The sequence below is a fragment of the Onthophagus taurus genome, chromosome 3, assembly GCF_036711975.1.
Source record: "Onthophagus taurus isolate NC chromosome 3, IU_Otau_3.0, whole genome shotgun sequence".
NCBI lineage: Eukaryota > Metazoa > Arthropoda > Insecta > Coleoptera > Scarabaeidae > Onthophagus > Onthophagus taurus.
The window spans coordinates 3,510,820-3,535,312 of NC_091968.1; the positions used below are offsets into that span (position 1 = coordinate 3,510,820).

The 24,493-nt window shown below is 32.0% G+C and overlaps 2 protein-coding genes across 2 annotated transcripts; both read left to right on the top strand.

Annotated features, from left to right (window-relative positions):
• The first annotated feature begins 1,539 nt into the window (after positions 1-1,539).
• LOC111421245 (anoctamin-4-like) lies at positions 1,540-14,391 on the top strand. The gene is made up of 13 exons (XM_023054387.2): positions 1,540-2,017; positions 2,069-2,279; positions 2,367-2,581; positions 8,689-8,846; positions 8,916-9,006; positions 9,063-9,192; positions 9,261-9,425; positions 9,485-9,801; positions 9,863-10,020; positions 10,084-10,289; positions 13,724-13,823; positions 13,883-14,064; positions 14,117-14,391. The coding sequence occupies exons 1-13, from the start codon at positions 1,626-1,628 to the stop codon at positions 14,252-14,254; spliced, it is 2,463 nt and encodes an 820-aa protein (XP_022910155.2). The 5' UTR covers positions 1,540-1,625; the 3' UTR covers positions 14,255-14,391.
• Positions 14,392-17,025: 2,634 nt separating this feature from the next.
• LOC111421248 (anoctamin-4-like) lies at positions 17,026-24,398 on the top strand. The gene is made up of 12 exons (XM_071195362.1): positions 17,026-17,501; positions 17,561-18,058; positions 22,188-22,345; positions 22,406-22,496; positions 22,547-22,676; positions 22,729-22,893; positions 22,945-23,261; positions 23,312-23,466; positions 23,518-23,723; positions 23,777-23,876; positions 23,933-24,114; positions 24,167-24,398. The coding sequence occupies exons 3-12, from the start codon at positions 22,282-22,284 to the stop codon at positions 24,311-24,313; spliced, it is 1,557 nt and encodes a 518-aa protein (XP_071051463.1). The 5' UTR covers positions 17,026-17,501; positions 17,561-18,058; positions 22,188-22,281; the 3' UTR covers positions 24,314-24,398.
• The last annotated feature ends 95 nt before the right edge of the window (positions 24,399-24,493 follow it).

Genomic DNA, 24,493 nt, shown 5'->3' on the forward strand with positions numbered 1-24,493 from the left:
TTTTGAAAATTATTGATGAAAATTGCAACATCGAAAATTTTATCAAAACTTCAAAAATTTATTTCTCAAAAACTAAAAGCGTTTTTTCAAAACGGCTGGTTGCATTAAAAAGAGAATATTTTAATTAATAATTGGTGATATTTCCACAAGGATCCTTCAAGAAATTAATTTTATAGCGAATTTTGAAGGTTATCGATGAAAATTGTAACATCGAAAATTTTATCAAAACTTCAAATATTGTTTTCTCAAAAACTAAAAGTTATTTTTCAAAACGTGTTGGTTCATTGGAAAGAGGACACTTTTATTAACATTTCGGGAAATTTTCATACTCATATTCCAAGAAATGGATTTTATACGAATTTTTAAATCTTAATCCGCGAAAATTGCAAAATTCGAAAAAATTTTCGATCATTTCAAAAATTTATTTCTCAAAAACTAAAAGCGTTTTTTCAAAACGGCTGGTTGCATTAAAAAGAGAATATTTTAATTAATAATTGGTGATATTTCCACAAGGATCCTTCAAGAAATTAATTTTATAGCGAATTTTGAAGGTTATCGATGAAAATTATAACATCGAAAATTTTATCAAAACTTCAAATATTGTTTTCTTAAAAACTAAAAGTTATTTTTCAAAACGTGTTGGCTCATTGGAAAGAGGACACTTTTATTAACATTTTGGGAAATTTTCATACTCATATTGAAAGACATCGATTTTATACGAATTTTTAAAGCTTTATCGACGAAAATTGCAAAATTCGAAAAGAATGTCGATCATTTCAAAAAATTATTTCTCAAAAACTAAAAGCGATTTTTCAAAACGGCTTGTTGCATTAAAAAGAGGATACTCTAATTAATAATTGGTGATATTTCCACAAGGATCCTTCAAGAAATGAATTTTATAGCGAATTTTGAAAATTATCGATGAAAATTGCAACATCGAAAATTTTATCAAAACTCCAAATATTGTTTTCTCAAAAACTAAAAGGTATTTTTCAAAACGGGTTGGTTCATTGGAAAAAAGACACTTTTATTAACACTTTGGGACATTTTTATACTCATATTCCAAGAAATCGATTTTATACGAATTTTTAAAACTTAATCGGCGAAAATTGCAAAATTCGAAAAAATTGTCGTTCATTTGAAAAATTTATTTCTCAAGAATTGAAAGTAATTTTTCAAAACGGCTTTTTGCATGTCAATTCTGTGGTTGATAGTGCTTCGTTATGTCCGATTCTGACACCAATATTATAGATGCAAGTGTTGCATTTATTATTTTGTCTCAAACGTTTAAGAAGAAATTGAGAAGAGAACGATTTAAGAAGAGATATTTATTTAAAATAATTTATTTCTTAATGTCCAAAGAATCAATAAGGGGTTATGTTTAGGAGAGTTTGTATCACATGTATGTAGTTGTATGTATCCTTGTTTATAAATGAACCAAATCGTTTTTGATACCAAATATGCAAAGCTACAATTTGTTATACATAGTCTGTGTAATGTGTAACTTTTAAGAAAGACATCAACTGACATCAACTAATAAAATTGACAAATATTTCAATGTCACAGAAAATGATGATTTGTTACAATAAAAAGAAATTTTAAAGAGAAAGGATTATTAAAGAAAAATGGCTACTACTTCCAATCCTGGGACTACCGATAAAGCGAGTAAAGCTGGTGTAACTTTTGAACCGGAAGTGAGACCGCCCGCCGATTTCATTTTGGTCCAAAAAACTGAAATATCTGACGCGCTCGTTTTTCAAACCAACCAGTTCCTGAAAAATTTGAAAAAAGCCGGATTGATCATCGAAGTTGTTCCCGGAATCAAATATACCGATTGCATATTTATTAAGCTCACAGCTACCGATGAATCTTTAAACCATCTTGCTACGGTGCACGGTTTATTCCCAACGTATCATCGCGACAGATCGATTCCGAGTTACTCGAAATGGTTTAGTTTTTTTAAATCTAAGTTATCTTTAAAACCAAAGCTTCAAGACCCGATGTTTCGGAGATGCAGGTTTTTTAATTTTCAAAATTTTAATCAAAACATTTTTAATTCTTTTTTTAGTAATTCTGTTAGAGGAGATATAAATACAACTTTTACAAGCGCCGAAAGAATCACGTTGATTAGCTGCGTTTTAGAAAGAACAAAATACGGTAGGCTAACGGATGAGTATGGTTTGGGGAATTTATTAGCGAACAAAAATTTTGACGATGCTTATCCTTTACATGATGGTCCACTGAAATGGAGTGAATCTGGACCTTTAAACGACAGACAAGTTAATTTTTTTTATTTATCTTATTTGCATTTATATTACCCCATCGGCATTTTTTTTTTTAATATTAGCTAAAAAAATATTTTACAGGTTTTAGCTGAATATTGGGCGAGTTGGTATAAGTTTTATCAACTGCAACCGATTCATATTATTTATAAATATTATGGATCAGAAATAGCATTCTTTTACGCATGGTTGCAATTTTATACGATCTTGGTGTTGATTCCAGCTTTTCTGGGATTATTCGCTATATGTATGTCTTATTGTGACCTAAATCATCCATTGCTCCATCCTGTTCGTAGAGTGTAAGTATAGTTATCATTTTAAATTAAGTAAATATAAATTATACAGGGTGGTCCATTTAACGTGAGACAAGCGATTATCTCGAAAATGATGTTTGTGAAAACATGTATGTAAGTAAAACATGAATGAAAGTTGTTTTACCATATGACGATAACATTTTTTGACCTTGACTTTATTTTCAAGGTCATATGAAGGTCACGACCAATTTGTTAAAAGACAGCCTATGTTTTTGATTGCAAAATCTTAATCTATGGATAAAAGTAAAATAATTATAATAAAAAAAAATTACCGTGTGGTTTTGCCAGTACGACGGCGAAACATCCTTTCTAGACAAAATTTAAATAATTCTTTTATTCAAATAGTTTTAAATATTGTTTATTTATACAAAAATGATTAAACTATACTATTAATCAACAACAAGTATAAAATTTATAATAAATGTTCAAATATTTCCCCACCCACTTCAATACATTTATTAACCCTTCTACTAAAACTTTCTTTACATCTTAAAAGATTTTAAATGGGTAAAATCCATGTTGCAAGATTAAATTAAATAATTTAAATAAAGCAATACGATGTAAACTTCTTTCTTGCTATATTTTTATTCAATTCCTCGGTACCGGTTTTAACCTAATTAATAAGGTCATCATCAGCCGAATCTACATGACCAAGAAATCACAATTACAAAAATTCTTCAAATAAGTCAATCGATACGAAATTAAAAAGATAAAAAATAAAATTTATAATTAGAATTTTAACTTACGGTCAAATAAAAGTCTTTACAAAATGGAGACACGAAATACACATGTAAACATTTAAAAAAAATATAAGTTATAACATTAAAATTTCCACACACAAAAATTTTATTAAATTAGAAATCTGCAATTCGAACATACATTGGACGTAACAAGATATAAAGTGCAGTATAATAAGATCTCTGTTATAAAATAAACAGGTTTCAAAAGAATTTTAACAGACACAAATAACCTTTTAACGAAATATATAAAGAAAAAGAAGCCATAAAAACCCAAAAGAATTTAATATCTAACTGGTCGTTTTTAGTTTTAATTTCGTTTTAATTTTTTGTTTTTAGTATATTTATTAATTTCCAGAGCTTCTAAAAGATCTAATTTAGAACCTTTGTTACATCTATGCAATAATTTTACATTATCAAAATCGATCTCGTGTTCTGTTTCAATTTTACGTTTAAAAATATTAGAATTGGTTTTATTTTTATGTTCCATTATTCTATTTTTCAATTTTCGGCCAGTTTGCCCTATGTACATGTTATTACATTCAGAGCAGTTAATCTGATAAACGCCACTCACTTTATTAATGTTATAATTATTAAAGTGCAAGATTAATATTATATTTCTGAAAAATTCTTTTACCTGATGCTGTTATAGAGTTAAAAGGAATGGGTTTATAGTTTTTAGGTTCATTATCTTTGGAAAATAAAGGATCATGTTTTATTCTAATTTTATTAATTAAATTTTTAATTATTTTTTCAGGAAAATTATTATTTTTTGCTAGATCAAAGATGGGTAATTAAAAATTCGTTCGATAAAATACCTGAAACTCGCTTATTTATGAGATAAGGGGTGATTAGAATCATATGGAATTATTGTATCAACTGAACTAGGTTTTCTATAAATATTAAAATTCAATCTGTTTTCAATATAGCTTATTTTAAGATACAAAAAATTTACAACTTTATCATTTTCTAACTCAATGGTGAAGTTTAATTTATTGTGTAATTGGTTGAGATGTTTATGAAATTCGTCTAAAACACTAAGATTACCTTCCCATATACAAAAAACGTCATCCACATATCTTATCCATTTAACTATATGCTTTTTGAAAAGATTTTTGGTATTCATGATATGATGGTTTTCAAAATAGTCTAAAAATATATCGGCGAGTATGCCAGATAGAGGCATGCCATAAAAATGCAATAATTTTGTGTAACTATATGTTGTTTAAATAAATTTCTTCGGTTATTTTTCTGATTATTGTATAAAATTTAAATTTGTTCACTTTTTCAAAATTTTTCAACATTTCAAAACGGTTTTTAAAATGATTACATCTGTTAGCTTCGCCTATTGACATTTTCGGCTACGGATGGAGTTGTAAACTTCGAAACCGGTCCCGATTAAAATATTTACGCAAGTGCAAAGTTAACTTATTTTGTTTTATTTAATTCTATATTAGAATATAGATTCACTACATCGAAAGAAATCAAATATCTATTTGTAAGATCTATGTTTTTAACTTCTTTTATCAATTGGTTAGTATTCGATATAGAGTATGTAGGTTTGAAGTTTAATTCTTTGAAAATATTTGACATGAAATTTGCGAGTTTATATGTTGGGGAATTATTACATGAAGTTATGGGCATATTTTGTTTGTGTAGTTTTGGTGTTTTCTGGCGTAGTCGGTACTTCGCGATAAACATTATCCTTAAGGACGCCCCACAAAAAAAAATAAAGAGGTGTTAAATCAGGTGATCTGACAGGCCAGGAAATTGGACCTCCCCTTCCAATCCATCGCCCAGCATAATCACGATCTAAAGCTTCACGTGCAATATGTAAAAGATGTAAATATGTCAAAAAAAAACCTAAAAAATATGTAAAAGATTCTTCCGTAGTTACAGTTGCTCGCCGAGTTCTTTTTCTTGATTCCACATTTCCAGTGTTAGTGAAATCATTCACAACTGTGCAAAAGGTACTTCTCGAAGGCGTATTTCGATCAGGAAAACGTTCTCGATACAAATTTATACTATCAGCAACTTTTCTGTCACTTTCTTCATAAATAAAAATCATTTCGACTTTTTCTGCCACACTTAGAGTATCCATAGTTTAATGACTTACAATTAGTTTAAACACTTTGCCTTAATGTAAAACGATGCCGATGGAATGAATTCAGAATTTGTTGCCAAGTAGTTTTTATGCAAAATTAGTTTAACCTGTTACATTTTAAAACAATTCAACCAATTAAGTCTCTGAAAGCGATATTCCGAAAATGCCGACATCAGCAGTTCCACGACCTCTTGTTTTTTATGCGTTAGATCTCTTTCCAAAGGTATTTCCGACGAGCCAGTTCACCTGATGTACCTCTCCTGGATTTCTTTTGTTGAGCATTATTAAATAGTATTCTAAGAATTAAGAACTAAAGACAATGTATCGAAGCGGGTAGGAAAATGTTTAAAATAATAATAATAATAGTTTATTCTTCAACAATACATATATATATACAAAAACTGTATTAATTATAATTAAATTTTAAAAAACAAAAGAAACATAATAATAATTAATGTTGAAGAATCATAAGGTCGCGAATACAGTGCCATGGCCAAAAGACCACTACTGTTCTTTCACCGCAACCTTAAATTAAAGAAGCTATCAAAACAGGTCAGAAAATGCCTAAAAAGAACTTAAACCTAAGATTCCGTATTGTTCCTAAATTATGGATCTTAAAGAATCAAAATTTGAACCTAATGCTATCAAATAACATAACATAAATTTAATAAATTTAATAACCTTCCGAGGTGTTCCTGAATGTTAAAATCACTGCATGTTGAAAAGGTAATTAAACAGCAAACATACTTTTATATAATCTGGGATAGAGTTGTATAGAGAATATACACTGTAGGTAAAGGATCGCTCAAAAAGGATGGTCTTATGCTTAGGAGGATTTATAACATTTCTACTTCTAATATTGACACTATGCAAGTCACCTCTAAAATAATCTTTCTAGCTAAGTAAGGTAGATTGCGACCAACAATCATGTTATGATAAAGTAGAAGTGACAGCATTTTAATATGAAACCTCGTATTAAGCCATCCAAGATCCTTCAATTTATAAGCTATATGGTCATATTTTCTTATGCCGAAAATGTACCGCATACAAGCATTGCAGCATACAATTCTGACATGTTAGCAACGTCGAGACAAGGACCGAAGACTGGAGCACAATAATTAAAAATGAACAGTACAGTGTTTTCACACAAAATTGTCTTAAGCCTGATGCTGAAAACATTCCTAAAAGGATACAAAACCTTCAGGTTTAGAAAACTCAAACCTATAAGTCTTGAAATATGCTGCCGATAATGAAATGTATTATCAATAATAAGACCCAAATTCTTCTCCTGTAGTGATATAGGAATCACATTATTGGCAATAATGATTTTAACCAGCGGTAGTAGTTGCTGAACGTGTTTCTCATTTCCAAACAAAAGAACAGCACACTTTGCCGTATTCAAAAACAAAAAATGTTCACGAGCATAAACTGACAGTCTCTGAAGATCGCAATTAATTTTATTTACAGCATTTTCATAATCATTAAATGGAAAATCATAGTATAGTTGAGTGTCATCCGCATACATGTGGACATAACAATATTTGAAACAATTATGCAACAAGGATGTATAAATGGTAAACAGCATATATTGATCCCTATGGAACACCTTTATTAACATGTAATGGATTAGAGATCGAACCACCCAATTTGACACATTGATGCCTATTACTTAAATAAGATTTAATTAAGTCCAGGAAAGATTGATGACACCTAATTGAATCAAATGCCTTGGTAAAATCTAATAAGACCAAAATACCACAATCAGACCGATCCCTAATTCTAAGCAAATCATCTGTTGTATTCAAAAGAGCCGTAGTACAACTACGCCCAGGTACAAAACCTGACTGACACTCAGGTAAAATGCTGTAATGTACTAAATGTTCTCTTAATTTAACGTTAATTATTTTTTCCAAAATCTTGCTAAAAGCAGGCAATATACTAATAGGACGAATATCACTATATGTTACAGGCGCATCTTTTTTAGGCAAAGGGATTACATACGCCATTTTCAAAAAGAAGGAAAATATTTCTCCTCGATACAACAATTGAGTATATGACATATGTATGGTAAAGTAAGCAGAAGTGTAAGTTTTAACATATTAAAAGGATGCAGAATGAATGTTATCGTATTGACTATCTGGAACATTATATACAAATGCTGAGTTTATTTCATTTACGTTTCTTAAATGAACTGGAAGGCTATTGTTTTTTATTCGCAATATACGACAGTCCCTAACACATGCCAAATTCTTTTTTGATTAGAGTATTTGTGTAAATGCTCAAAATATGCTTTCCTTTCAGCATCAATAGTAAAATTAGTATAATTTCTCAATTGTTTATAACATTTCCAATGAGACATTTGCTTGCTACGTTTATATTTTTTTTAGCTTTATCTCTCAAATTTTGTAACAACTTAATATTATCCGTTATCCAAGGTTTCCTAGGTTTCGAAATTCTAACTGTCCTCACTGAAGCATGAGTGTCAAACAAATTCATAATTGATCATTAAAAAACATTAATTTATCATCAATGGACATTGCAAAAATAACCTGAAATGGTATCAAGCTTAATTCAGCAACGAAGGAATCATAATTGAATGAGTTGAAGTCTCTGTATGTGTAAGAAAACGAAGATGGTTTAAGCATTACCTAGCTAAATCGATAAATTCATGATCAGAGATCTCAGGATGGAGAACCCCAGATTCCAATACTATAGAAGAATCAGACACCACAATAACATCATAAATTTCGAAACAACTCTTCCTCATACCTAGTTTTTCCGAACACATGTTAATTACTGTTGCATCCGTGTCTTTCCGATTTACTTATAAGTTAATCAAGTTGAATCTAATTAATAATAATTAATCTATCTTAATCTAAATTGAATCTAAGTTATCATTCCGAGTATACTGTTCTAAGTCATCCAACTTCAGCATAGCTTCATCTAACTTTTCATTCAACGTAAAAATCTCTCGAGATAATCGCTTGTCTCACGTTAAATGGATCACCCGGTATATATGATTGTATATGCGTTGAGTTATAATCATGTGTAAAGACTACAATTGTTAACAGTTTAGAGGACACGAAATGAGTAAGGAATGAACCGTAGAAACTGTATTATTCTAAGTGTTCTATGTCAAATTTCCAAAGAATCCACCCTAAATCAATAAATATGTTGTTACAATGTATTAATCTAATAATTAAGCACAGTTAGTTATAAATAACCAAAATAATTTAAAAAAAATGTTATAGAAACGAAATATGTGAATCAAATAAAACAATATGCCCAACATGCACGGATAAACATTGCGGATATACAACATTGAGCGATTATTGTTCTGTAGCAAAAACAGTTTATTATTTGGATAATAACTACACAGTGGTTTTGGCTCTTTTTATGACATTGTGGGGTCTGTTCCCTTTTCATAATTAAAATGTTCTTAATATAGAACATTAATCGTATTATATTGTCTTTCTAGCTTCGCTATTTGTGAAATTGTGGAATCGCGCAGAATGTATTTGGCAGTATAAATGGAATTTAAACAGTTGTGTACCACAAATTGATGAAATGTAAAAAAAATTAAGTTATTCGTTGATGTTGTTTTAATGTTTATTAATTTTTTTAGGGCTAATTATAAAGTTCGCGTTCGAGCGTATACAAAATACAATAAGTACACTCAAACTGAAGAGCATTACACGCCTTTTAAGATGAGATTTCCTAGAATAGTTGAATCGCTTATCACTGTTACAGCTTTTGTAATTATTGCAGAAAATTCAACCGATTTATTTCTAACTTAACACTAACCTGAAATAATTATTCTTAGGTGCTTCTTCTGGGTATTACAACAGCGTTAATATTACTTTCGGAACATCTAATCATGTATTATTTGTTAAAATACCAAGTTACAGCGGCGGTGGATCACCTGCTCTTTATAATGAGAGTTTATAATTGTTTCTGTACCATTATTCTTATAAAAACTTACAGCCCGGTAATTTATTTAGCCTTCAAGTTAACTTTATTTCAAGAACTATTTTGTTTTTTTATCAGCTTATAAATCGTGTATGTAAATATTTGACCGATCGAGAAATTCATAGAACCCAAAACAATTACCTCACTGCGTACATTTTCAAAAGTTACGTTCTGAACTTTTTCAACTCTTATCTAATGTCGTTTTACAATTCTTTTATCAAAGAATCTATGTTTACAAATCCAGGAGATTACGTGATTTATAATAGATTGTACGGCATTGGTGCAGCTCTTTGCCCACCGGGAATGGGTTGTTATCTTGGTCTATTTATGAGCATCTCTTTTAACATTATGAAAGAATATATTTTGTTGTTTTTCTTGAATGGTTATCTCATGTCGTAAGTGTCCCTTACTTTTCTTACTTAATATTTTTTAATTTAATTTTTATTCCTATTATAGAAGCTTAATCGAAGGTTTTAAAAATTTACATAGACGTATACTTGAACAATTAACGTTAAGACGAGGTATTGTGAAGGTCGATATACCCCAATGGGAAGAAGAATACGCATTGAAACCGATAAGTTCAACTTATTTCTGTGACGCTTTTGTGGATCTTGGTAACACTATACATATAATACATATGTGGATAAACCATTAAATAAAAATCCATATCTTTTTAGTAATCGAGTATGGGCTATTCGTTTTTTATAGTGCAGCAGTTCCGATACTTCCTCTTCTTGTATTAATGAATAATATCGCCGAAATAAGAATAACCTCTCGAACACTTCTTCTAAAATCAAGAAGAAACATACCAAAACGTGTCACCAGTTTAGGAGCATGGAAAACAATTTTTATTATTGTAACAAGATTATGTTATCTTATTAGTGTAAGCAGACTCCCCAGAAAAAGACTGTTTTTCTATAATCAGCCGTATCTATATTTAGTTAAATACACCGTGTTTCCAAAATCCTAAATATTTGAAACCATAGTGTAGGGTTTTTCTGACTAATAGATATCGGAGCACTTTAACGATTATGATAGATGCCAGTGGAATAAAACATGCTCAACCATCTCGACTTCCTCCGCACATAGTCGGCATTCAACATCGTCGGTTAAACCCAACAAGTTGAGGTGTGCTTTTAATCGGCAATGCCCAGTAACGACACCCATTAGAACTTTTATGCTGCTACGAGCAAGTCCTAAAAAGTTCCCGGGTTTGACAGTGACGATGTTAATAAACACCTTAGCATGACTCACTCCAGGAGAACTGGTCCACAGCAGGCGAAGTCTTTCTTCATCCCACAGTCCAATCCTATGTTTGGTCATCGCAACTGATACACCAACTGCTGGTTCTGGCCCCACAAATGCTTTAGCGCTGCCCTCTCGTGCTAGCTCATCTGGCGCTTTATTGTCAGCAACCCCAGAGTGACTTAGGAACCAGATCAGAGAAACTCTGTTATCACAACTCAGTGTATTTAATGTTCTCTTAAAATCATTAACCAAAGCTGAAAGAAAATTCGTACTGTCATGTTCTTCACCCCTCTCTCAAGAACGATTTTAGCACCCATGTCAATAGCAAATACTTCCGCCTGGAATACAGTACAGTACGTACCCAGGCTGTAAACTTGCTTAATTCGAGGTGTCTGGCAGTATACTCCTTCAAAATAATAAAATAAAAAATCTTAGAGACGATGAAAAAGTATTAAATTTTTATATTCTGTGCTACATATGTTTCGATTGAACTATACGATCTTCATCTGGCATGACTAGAGACAGAATAAAATAAGTTTTTGTTAAGACATCACACAGTTAGAAAAATAAATTAAAATAAATTTATCGTCAAGATTGTCGATTGAAGAAACAAAGAAAATGTATAGTTAGAAGTTGATACGGTAAAAATCAGAAGGCTTGATATTAAACAAAGAAACAAATTAAAATTCCGGAAAAGATTACATGGTTACAATTATTCTTTGTTGTTATGTTAATAGAATTAAAATACAACTTACATAGCGTTTAATTAAATAAAAAATATCACTAAACGAACATCTTAAAAATTAAATCAGACGAAGTTAAAATTGTAAAATTCAACTAAAAACTTTTTAATTTAACCGCATGGAAATGAACATAAAATAGATGTACGATTGACAAGACAGGACTGATTGTAAGTGGAATTTCAGGTGTTGGCGATGTTCATAAGCGCAAGCGCACGTGCAGGAATATAAACAGGTCAGGTGATAACAGAAAAATTAAGATGGAAAATTGTATGCAAAAACATAAAGGCACACAACACAGTACATATAATGGAACTAAAGAAAAACGTGGAAACATCTATTAATATTGAAATCGGCAATGTCGTTCTTAAGTATATTGTCATTGTTGTGTAGACCTATATTATATTCCTCATAAAGGTTCAATTCATTTGATTTCTTTAGACTTATAATCAGTTTGACATTTTGAAATTGTATTTTATATTTATGTTCTTGTATGTGTTCGATTTGATAGACGCCACTTGATTTCTCTTTTTTATGTTTGGCTTTCTTATTAATTAAAAAGTTACTAATTTTATTATTAGACACAAAAGCAGGGGGCAAATTAAATTGTTTTAAATTGTGGTTTAGTTTATTCTCCAAAATGAGGTGAAATGGAAGTATTAGCAATTTTAAGTTGCTTTTAATATTTGGATAAATGAGGTTGTTAATTCTAGAACTATGGACCTTATTATAGATATTTTGTAAAATATTAATAGAGTAAATGTTATTAATACTAATAGTAATTATCTTCTTGATTTCTACTTCTAGATCATTTTGATTCAAAGGGATGTTATAGATTCTGTTGAACATGAATCGAAAACTGGCATGGTTATGCTGTCTGGGGTTATAAGAATTGTTGGCAATGACATTCTCAGCAAATGTAGCTTTCCTGAAGATGTTAAATTCAAGTTTTTGATCAGAAAGGTTCTTGGTAATGTTTAAGTCTAGAAAGTTAATCATATTATCCTTCTCCATTTCAATAGTGAATTCCAAGTTACTAATGTTATTAAAGATATTGTGTAATGCTATTAGATTGGCGGTATTACCTTTATAAACAATTAGTATATCATCAATATAGCGAGTATAAAAAATGATATCCTTTGTAAAAATCTTATATTTGTCAGAAAAAAGTATCTGTTCAAATTTCTTGACATATATATCTGCAAGGATCAAACATTTTAAAAAATCTATTATCAAACGTACTCTTGCTCCGACCCCTTCCGGCGTTTTTGATCCATCTGTGAATATGCAAATATCTGCCTGAACAAGAAAATTTTCACTTTCGATCCAGGACTGCCACTCAGGCAGTACAATTTGGTATTGAGCATTAATCACTGATAGTGATCCCGCCAAATCTGACGGCATTAATAGCACAGTATCAGTGCTTATAATGTCTTCCGCAGCCCATTGGTAGGACATGTCGGAACAGTTTTGAGCATATTGCTTAAATCTGTAAATGGTTGTTCTAGCTACTTTCTCTATATGCAAATGCAGAGGAGATAGACCAAGCAGACCCTCCATTGCTAGAGTTGGCGTTGTACTTATCGTACCAGAGATTGACAATCCAGCTACTCGTTGAATTCGTGAAAACTTACTGATAACTGAAGTCTGTCAGACTTTCCTATACCAGGCTGCTGCTCCGCATGTGATCATAGGTCTAACCACAGTCACATAGAGCCAGTACAGTCTTTCAGGGGTAGGACCCCAATTTTCCAGTCCACAAGGATAGTCTAGCTTTGTGCAAAACTCTCTGCAAATATCCATTCCATGATAAGGTTTTGTCTAGAATTACTCCTAGATATTTGACTTCCTTTGAGAAGGAATTTCTTCACCTTGGATAGTTAGGCGGATTAGTCCATCCAACTTTCGTGTCCTAGTGAAGGGCACAATAATTGTCTTTTGTGGGTTTATCGAGAGGTTTTCTCCCTTACACCAAGCGCAAATGGCATCTAAGGTCACCTGGAGGATTTTAGATATCAACCACAAACTGGTTCCTTTGACCATAACGACAATGTCATCAGCGTAAGCCTGCATTTCTACGCCAACGGCTTCGACTATCGCAATCAGATCGTCAACCAGAAGGGACCAAAGCAGGAGAGATAGCATGGATGATATTATTATGTTTATGCTTTCATGATTTACTTGTTGTCACGCATCAATTTTAATGCATTCTTTTTAACGTTCCAAATCTGTTTATAAATAAAACGTCGCAATTTGATGATTTGAATCGAAACTCTTCCTGTTTATTTCATAGTAGTGTATTAAGTTTGATTTAAATCTATTTTTGTAGGCCGGAGTAGTATGCTTTACATCTACGTTGGTTCATCGATCGGTTTATTATTTCAATAACGGCGAATCAATGAAGGGATTTATAAATGATACACTGACTGGTGACACATTTCATTTCCTTTTAATACGAATCGTTTATTTTATCGTACCTTTATTGTAGCATTTTTAGTCGAAGATTTCAGCGGCGAAGTGAAAGAAAATTTAGTAAAACAATTTCCAAACGTATCGGTATGTTACTTTAACGGAGCTAAAAACGATTTTGACGATGTCACACCATATCAAAAAGGTGACAAATTTTATCACCTTCTTGCAATGAAATTTGTAGCGGCCGTACTTTATATCGTAACATAAAAATAAGTTATGATGATATGGTATTAACAATTATCATTTTTAGCACGGCGTATATTTTCTTAATAGCATTGTAACTTTTTTTATTCCTAATGTACCATCTGTGGTAACTGAAAGCGAAGCGTACGATGATATGCTGGCAAGAACTAAAGAAATGGAAAGGATAACTTCAGGCAAACGTTAAAGTATTAACCAAATCAAAAATGAATGAGAATTTTAATTTTTATACAATTTAATTTATTGTTGTTTTATTAATTGTTTTACTTTTATTTTATTGTACACGATGTATTATATTATATTCGAAATCTTTTTTGATCTAAATATTTAATCTGTAAGTACGAAAGGTTTCACGGTTGGTGTTAATTAAACTAAAACTAGAACTAACACTAGACCTAGAAATAGAAACATTCGAGTTTAGCCATGCATCTTCAGACGAAACTCTAAACTTTCTAGTTCTAGGTCTAGTGTTAGTTCTAGTTTTGGTACCCGGGGAATACCCCGAATTCAAGTGTAAAACTAGAACTAACCCTATACCTAGAACTAGAATCATTCGGGTTCAGCCGTCTTTAGAGACGTGCGGCTAACAAACCCGAATGATTCTAGTTCTAGGTATAGTGTTAGTTCTAGTTTTACAGTAGCACTATTATTATGTAGAACTAATACTGTACCTAGAATTAGAATCGTTTGGGTTTAGCCGCACGTCTTTAAAGACGGCTGAACCCGAATGATTCTAGCTCTAGATATAGTGTTAGTTCTAATTTTACTCTTGCACTGTTATTATGTAGAACTAGTACTATACTTAGAACTAGAATCATTTGGGTTTAGCCGCACGTCTCTAAAGACGGCTAAACCCATATGATTCTAGTTCTAGCTATAGTATTAGTTCTAGTTTTACACTAGCACTATTATTATGTAGAACTAATACTATACCTAGATCTAGAATCATTTGGGTTTAGCCGCACGTCTCTAAAGACGGCTGAACCCGAATGATTTTAGTTCTAGCTATAGTGTTAATTCTAGTTTTACACTAGCACTGTTACTATGTAGAACTAACATTATACCTAGAACTAGAATCATTTGGGTTTAGCCGCACGTCTCTAAAGACGGCTAAACCCGAATGATTCTAGTTCTAGGTATAGTGTTAGTTCTAGTTTTATAGTAGCACTGTTATTATGTAGAACTAATACTGTACCTAGAACTAGAATCGTTTGGGTTTAGCCGCACGTCTCTAAAGACGGCTGAACCCGAATGATTCTAGCTCTAGGTATAGTGTTAGTTCTAATTTTACTCTTGCACTGTTATTATGCAGAACTAACACTATACCTAGAACTAGAATCGTTTGAGTTTACCCGCACGTCTCTAAAGACGGCTAAAGCCGAATGATTCTAGTTCTAGGTATAGTGTTAGTTCTACATAATAATAGTGCTATTGTAAAACTAGAACTAACACTATACCTAGAACTAGAATCATTCGGGTTTAGCCGTCTTTAGAGACGTGCGGCTAAACTCAAACGATTCTAGTTCTAGGTATAGTGTTAGTTCTGCATAATAACAGTGCTACTGTAAAACTAGAACGTTCTAGGTACAGTATTAGTTCTACATAATAATAGTGCTACTATAAAACTAGAACTAACACTATACCTAGAACTAGAATCATTTGGGTTTAGCCGCACGTCTCCAAAGACGGCTAAACCCGAATGATTCTAGTTCTAGGTATAGTGTTAGTTCAAGTTTTACTCTTACACTGTTATTATGTAGAACTAACACTATATCTAGAACTAGAATCATTTGGGTTTAGCCGCACGTCTCCAAAGACGGCTAAACCCGAATGATTCTAGTTCTAGGTATAGTGTTAGTTCTAGTTTTACTCTTACACTATTATTATTATGTAGAACTAACACTATACCTAGAACTAGAATCATTTGGGTTTAGCCGCACGTCTCTAAAGACGGCTAAATCCGAATGATTCTAACTCTAGGTATAGTGTTAGTTCTAATTTTACTCTTGCACTGTTCTTATACAGAACTAACACTATACCTAGAACTAGAATCATTTGGGTTTAGCCGCACGTCTCTAAAGACGGCTAAATCCGAATGATTCTAACTCTAGGTATAGTGTTAGTTCTAATTTTACTCTTGCACTGTTCTTATACAGAACTAACACTATACCTAGAACTAGAATCATTTGGGTTTAGCCGCACGTCTCTAAAGACGGCTAAAGCCGAATGATTCTAGTTCTAGGTATAATGTTAGTTCTACATAGTAACAGTGCTAGTGTAAAACTAGAACTAACACTATAGCTAGAACTAAAATCATTCGGGTTCAGCCGTCTTTAGAGACGTGCGGCTAAACCCAAATGATTCTAGATCTAGGTATAGTATTAGTTCTACATAATAATAGTGCTAGTGTAAAACTAGAACTAATACTATAGCTAGAACTAGAATCATATGGGTTTAGCCGTCTTTAGAGACGTGCGGCTAAACCCAAATGATTCTAGTTCTAGGTATAGTACTAGTTCTACATAATAACAGTGCAAGAGTAAAATTAGAACTAACACTATATCTAGAGCTAGAATCATTCGGGTTCAGCCGTCTTTAAAGACGTGCGGCTAAACCCAAACGATTCTAATTCTAGGTACAGTATTAGTTCTACATAATAATGGTGCTACTGTAAAACTAGAACTAACACTATATCTAGAGCTAGAATCATTCGGGTTCAGCCGTCTTTAGAGACGTGCGGCTAAACCCAAACGATTCTAGTTCTAGGTACGGTATTAGTTCTACATAATAATAGTGCTACTATAAAACTAGAACTAACACTATACCTAGAACTAGAAACATTCAACATATTCAAGACGCACGTCTCTAAAAACGGCTAAACCCGAAAGTTTCTAGTTTTAGGTCTAATGTTAGTTCTAGTGATGGTGCTAGTTCTAGTTTTATTTTAATATTTAATCTATTTGATCTATTTGAAACTTTTAAGGCTATAAAGAATGTCAGTCGATAAAATCAATTAAATTGAAATTGACATTAATGTCAATACAAAATATTTAACGAAATACTTAAAAATAAATGGCAAAAATAGAAGATAATGTAAAATATCCCGCCGATGTAAAAGCACCAGCAGATTTTATCCTGGTCTATAAAAAGAATAAATCGGACGCTACTTTATTTCAAAACTCGGAGTTCTTTAAAAATTTGAAACAAGCAGGTTTGATCCTTGAACCCGTCGATGGAGTCAAATATACCGATTGTGTTTTTGTGAAAATAACCGCATCCGATGCGTCTTTAGAGCATTTAGCAACTGTTCACGGTTTATACGCAACGTATCATCGTGATAGATCAATTCCACAGTACTCGAAAATGTTTAGTATTTTTAAGAGTAAGATCTCCTTAAAACCAAAGTTTGATGATCCAATGTTTCTAAGATGCAGGTTACTGATTTTAAAACATCGATTTTTAATAAAATAAATATTTCAAATTCTTGTTTTAGCAATTCTGTTCGAGGACAAGAAAACACGACTTTTACAAGCGCAGAAAGGATCACATTAATTAGTTACGTTTTAGACAGAACGAAATATGGTGGACTGCAGGATGAATATGGTTTAGGGAATTTATTAGCTACCAAAAATTTTGACGACGCTTTTCCGTTACATGATGGCCCGGCAAAGTGGAGCGAGACTGGGATATTAAACGACAGACAAGTTAATTTCTTTTAAATTTTCTTTTTAATTTAAACGAATGTTGAGAAATACTTTTATGTTTTTTTAACAAAAAAGATTTTAGCTAAATACTGGGGAAATTGGATAAGGTTTTATCAGTTCCAACCGATACATATTATCTATAAATATTATGGATCGGACATCGCCTTCTTTTTTGCTTGGTTGGAATTTTTTTCGAAATTGTTGGTTATTCCGACTTTTCTTGGATTATTTGCGTTTGGATGGGCTTATTTTGATTTAAATATAGCTGACAGAACTATTAAAAGGGTGTAAGTATGACAATAATAAGTAAAAACTGTAATTTAACAATTTAACTTTGCACAAGAATTTCTTAGCTCTCTCAGCTTTTTCTATTACACCTACGTTAGATTCTTTCTGCAAACTTTTGTGGACGTTTTGTTTATTTCGATTTTTGACATTCTTCTTGCTATACTTTTGCAACGATATCACCTACACGACTTTCTTACTACTGGTATTCTAGAATGATCCCGACATAGACAGCTACGTAGCTTACCACTTTAAGAACTTTGTAACATAAAGGATCTTCATTTCTGATTGGAACGAGATTTAAAGTAAGACATAACACTAGATACTGGTGACAGAAGGCTAACAAAATAATAAATCTATATTTAGAAGACAACTTATTGCTTGCGGAGGTGGGTAATGTTGATAGAAGATTAAATATTGTTGACAGAAGACAAAATACTGCTGGTAGAAGTCTAAACATTGCCAATAACACTAGATGTTGCTATGCACAATGCAATGATCCTTTTGCCATTCCGAAAATGAATACAGAGAGCTTCATGAATACTTTAAGTTGAAATCATATGCACCTGAAAACTCTTGATAAATTTTGCACATTACATTTTATGGAGAATTAATGAAACAATTAAAAGATTTGTTGACAAGGCAAAATACTGCTGGCTAAAGTCTTAATTTTGCCAACATAAGACTAGGTACTGGTGACAGAAGGCTAGATACGGCTAACAAAATAATAAATCCATTTTTAGAAGACTACTTATTGCTTCCGGAGGTAGGTAATGTTGATAGAAGATTAAATATTGTTGGTGGAACACAAAATATATTGCCAATATAAGACTAAATATTGGTGACAGAATGCAATTTTCTTCATTATTCCTTTAATTCTTGTTATTCTTCTGCTTTATTTATTGCAGAGCTTTCATTTTTCTTCAATATGCAGATAGGTGTCCTTTTTTGATAGTTCATGTTGGTGAAAATGTTGGAGAAGTGCGGAGTCTCAATTTATAAAGGCAAAAGTCTTAAAGATAATGTTTCTTTCAATTCGCGCTGATAATGACTGTGGGATTGAGCGATCTTAAAGAAATCACCATGAATTTGTTCAGATTGATGTTGATTGCTCGGGTAATCGCTATTTAACACTTCCATAATGCAGTGATTCTTTTGCCAGTACGAAAATGAATACAGAGAGCTTCATGAATACTTTAAGTTAAAATCATAAGTAGTTGAAAACTCGTGATATATTTTGCACATTACATTTTATGGAGCATTAATGAAATTATGCGAAAATTTGTTGACAAGACAAAATACTGCTGGTAGAAGTCTTAATTTTGCCAACATAAGACTAGGTACTGGTGACAAAAGGCTAGATACGGCTAACAAAATAATAAATCTGTTTTTAGAAGACTACTTATCGCTTGCGGAGGTAGGTAATATTGATAGAATATAATTGATTATATAATTGATATTGTTGACAGAAGACAAAATACTGCTGGTAGAAGTCTGAACACTGCCAATATAAGAGTAGATGTTGCTGACAGAATGCAATTTTCTTCATTGTTCCTTTCATTCTTGTTATTCTTCTGCTTTATCCATTGCTGAGCTTTCATTTTTCTTCAATACGCAGATAGGTGCCCTTTTTTGATAGTTCATGTTGGTGCTGCCTAGTCTAAATAGCTTTATTGAAGAAGTGCGGAGTCTCAATTTATAAAGGCAAAAGTCTTAAAGATAATGTTTCTTTCAATTCGCGGTGATAATGACTGTGGGGTTGAGCGATCTTAAAGACATCACCATGAATTTGTTCAGATCGGTTTTGATTGCTCGGATAATCGCTTTTGAACACTTCCATAATGCAGTGATCCTTTTGCGAGTCCGAAAATGAATACAAAGCACTTCATGAATACTTTAAGTTGAAATCCTATGTAGTTGAAAACTCTTGATATATTTTGCACATTACTTTATACATTACATTTTATGGAGAATTAATGAAGTAATTTGAAAATTTGTTGACAAGATAAAATACTGCTGGCTGAAGTCTTAATTTTGACAACATAAGACTAGATGCTGATGACAGAAGGCTAGATACGGCTAACAAAATAATAAATCTGTTTTTAGAAGACTACTTATTGCTTGCGGAGGTAGGTGCTGTTGATAGAAGATTAAATATGTTTGGCAGAAGATAAAATACTGCTGGTAGAAGTCTAAATATTGCCAATATAAGAATAGATAATGATGACAGAATGCAATTTTCTTCATTGTTCCTTTCATTCTTGTTATTCTCCCACTTTATTTACAGAGAGCTTCATATTTTATACACAGTGCCGGCGCTAGCAAATGAAGCGCCAGGGTGCGGGAACCGGAGTGCCCCCCTCCCAAGCATTTTGGGCGGAATGTGGGGGGGAGCGCCCAAAATGTGGAGAAAAATTTAAAAATATATAATCAAAGAAATATAAATAAACTTAAAAAAGACTGGAATAATCATAATCCATACTTCAGCAAAAATTTAAGAATTGTACTTATGAAAAACCAAACTTAAGGCAATAGTCGGGAATACTCTGGTCAGAAGGTTAATTTTCAAGAAAAAGTCTGTAATTGCAATAGTTACAAACTAGACTTCAGCAAAAAACAGGAATTACATTGTTCAAAGTCTACATCAAGTCTGAAATTACTGTTCAGAGAAAACAAAAATTGATTATAAACCAAACATGATTTTTCATGGCAATACTTATGTGTTCAATAAAAGAATGCGAAGAATATGAACAAGAAACCAATGGACTTGTCTTGTTATTGCACAGGACAGGAAATCACCAATACAGAAACTTTGCCAATGCAGGATAACCACAAAAGCAAAGTAGCAGTTGCGGAAATCAGGTACCGAGTGGTACAAAATCCGTATAGATAATAAGAGGGCCCCAAAAAGATCTACTGCTTCTAAAAAACTAAATACTGCTTTCTGAAGACTAGATACTGCTCTGGAAGATTAAATACTGCTTTCTGAGGACTAGATACTGCCGACAGGTCTAAATACAGCATCTGGAACACTTAATACTGCTTTCTAAAGACTAAAATTGCTTTGTGGAGACTAAATATTGCTTTCTGAAGACTAAATACTGCTGACAGGTCTAAGTACTGCAAAAGAAAGATAAGATATTGTCGGAGAAAACATACATAACGTTGGCAGAAGACTAGATACTGCTTCTAGAAGACTAAATACTGCTTTCTGAAGACTAGATACTTCCGACCGGTCTAAATACAGCGTCTGGAATACTAAATACTGCCATTTAAGACTAAAATTGCTTTGTGGTGACTAAATACTGCTTTCTGAAGACTAGATACTACTAACAGGTCTAAATACTGCAAAAGAAAGATAAAATATTTTGGAGAAAATATGCATAACTTTGGCAGAAGACTAGATACTGCTTCTAGAAAACTAAATACTGCTTTCTGAAGACTAAAATTGCTTTGTAGAGACTAAATATTGCTTTCTGAAGACTAGATACTGCTGACAGGTCTAAGTACTGCAAAAGAAAGATAAGATATTGTTGGAGAAAACATACATAGCGTTGGCAGAAGACTAGATACTGCTTCTAGAAGACTAAATACTGCTTTCTGAAGACTAGATACTTCCGACAGGTCTAACTACAGCGTCTGGAACACTAAATAGTGCCTTCTAAAGACTAAAATTGCTTTGTGGTGACTAAATACTGCTTTCTGAAGACTAGATACTGCTAACAGGTCTAAATACTGCAAAAGAAAGATAAAATATTTTGGAGAAAATATGCATAACTTTGGCAGAAGACTAGATACTGCTTCTAGAAGACTAAATACTGCTTTCTGAAGACTAAATACTGCCGACAGGTCTAAATACAGCGGCTGGAACACTAAATACTGCTTTCTAAAGACTAAAATTGCTTTGTGGAGACGAAATACTGCTTTCTGAAGACTTGCTACTGCTGACAGGTCTAAATACTGCAAAAGAAAGATAAGATATTGTTGGAGAAAACATTAAAAAGGCGCCGGCTCCCCCTTTTAGGCGGCGCCCGGGTGCAGTCTCTGTTTATACATTACTTCACCCATGTTTTATACATAACATTTTATAACGATTTAATTTTATATAAACAATTAATTATATTAAAACAGAAAAGAAGTTTGTTCTTCGACAGTACAAATTTGTCCACCTTGTACTCATGAGCACTGCGTCTACGCAAATCTGAGTGATTATTGTGGGTTGGCTATGACAACTTATTACGTCGATAACAACTACACAGTATTTTTAGCTATTGCAGTAACGATATGGGGTTAGTTATTTGTACCTATATTTCTAGAATGTATAATATTGTTTGATTTTGTTTTTGTAGCAACGATTTTCTTGGAACTGTGGAGTCGCCAGGAAATCATCTGGCAATACAAATGGAATTTAAACAAATCTATTCCACATATCGATGAAATGTAAAAAAATACGAATTAATTTAATTTATTCTAAATTGTTTATTTTTTAGGGCTAATTATAAAGTACGCGTTCATAACTACTTAAAATATAATAAACACACTAAAACTGAAACGCATTATACCCCGTTTTATATGAAATCGGAACGAATTCTAATTTCAATTCTTGGGGTTATTGGTGGAGTAATTATTAGAAGAAATTTAACTAATTTTCTTTCTAAACGACTTTTTTTAGGTTATAATTGTAATCCTTACAACAGCAACGATTGTAATTTCTGAACATTTTATCTCATACTATATTCTTAAATACCGTATAAAAATTGCAGTGGATCATCTGCTTTTGTTGCTTAGATGTTATGGTTACTTTGTAACGATTGTACTTATGCGAATTTATAGTCCGGTAACTTGTTGATTTATAAAATTTAATTTCAATTATAATGGTTTCGCTTAGTATTTAGCAAAACTAGCTAAGGTATTGACGGATCAGGAAATTCATAGAACCAAAACTGAATATCTCAATGCGTATATTTTGAAAAGTTACACATTGGCTTTTTTTAACAGCTATATTATGACTTTTTATAATTGCTTTGTGAAAGAAAGCATGTATACCAATCCGGGTGATTACAAAATTTTCCATAAATATTTCGGAATCGGCGCGGTTTTATGTCCACCATCTATGGGGTGTTATGGCAGAATATTCTTAATGACCGTTTTTAGTATATTAAAACGTTACATCTTGATGTTCTTTTATAAAAGTTACCTTGTTGAGTAAGTATTAATTCGTTACATCGAGATTTTACTGTATTATTATTTTTAAGGCTTCTTATCATGGGTGTTAAACACCTTTATAAAATCATTTATGAAGAAATAACTTTAAACTACGATCGAGGCCCAGAACTTCCTCAATGGGAAGAGGAATATAGCTTGAAACCGATTAGTTCGATTTTTTTCGCTAACGCATTTACGAAAAGAAGTAAATTAAGCAATCTTTTTAAAACAAAGGTTTATTTAATTTTCTTTTCAGTACTGGAATATGGGTTATTAACTTTTTACAGCGCAACAGTTCCGGTGCTTCCCGGACTCGTATTACTAAACAATATCGTTGAGCTAAGATTAACTGCGATGTCACTTATTAGACATTCGAGAAGGAATGTTCCAAAACGAGTTCTAGGGTTGGGATCGTGGAATAATGTTTTACAGTTTGTTACAAGATTGAGTTATCTTATAAGTGTAAATTTCATTTTATTATTTGCTTTGAGACAATTCTAATTCTGATTGTTTAGGGTGCTTTAATATGTTTTACATCCACATTTGTCCATCGAGCCGTTTATTACTTCAATAATAATTGGTCCATGAAAGGTTTCGTACTTGATACATTAACTGGTGAGATAATCAATTTTGACACATCAATTTCAATTTTAATCCTTAACTTATTGCAGCATTTTCAGTTGATGGATACACTGGTGAAATGAAGGAGAAATTACTGCGTCTGTACCCCAACGTAACTGTGTGTTACTTTTCCGGATTAAAAAATGATTATAACCAACCCAATCCTTATCAAAAATCTGACAAATTTTATCATTTGTTCGGTATGAAATTTTTTACGCTCGTTATTTACGTGGTAATTTTTTTTATTGAAAGTAGATATTTTAATGACACTAATCATTCATTAGCACATCGTTTATTTGATTAATTCCCTCCTGAGTTCTGGTATATCAAAAATGCCATATATTGTTCAGCAATACGAAGCTTACGACACCATGTTATTAAGAACTGAGAATATGGAGAAAATAACTGGAGGGAAAAGTAAAAAAGTTTAATGCAGCTTAATTTGTTATAATAATTTAGAAAATATATAATTTTTTTTAATTTAAATTCAAATTTAAAAAATGTTGTCAGCACCATCTAACGGCGAAAATACAAAGCTTAAAGAAAATAATATTAAAATTTATTGTCCATTAAGTTAATTTTATAAAGTAATAATTTAATTTAGAACAAAA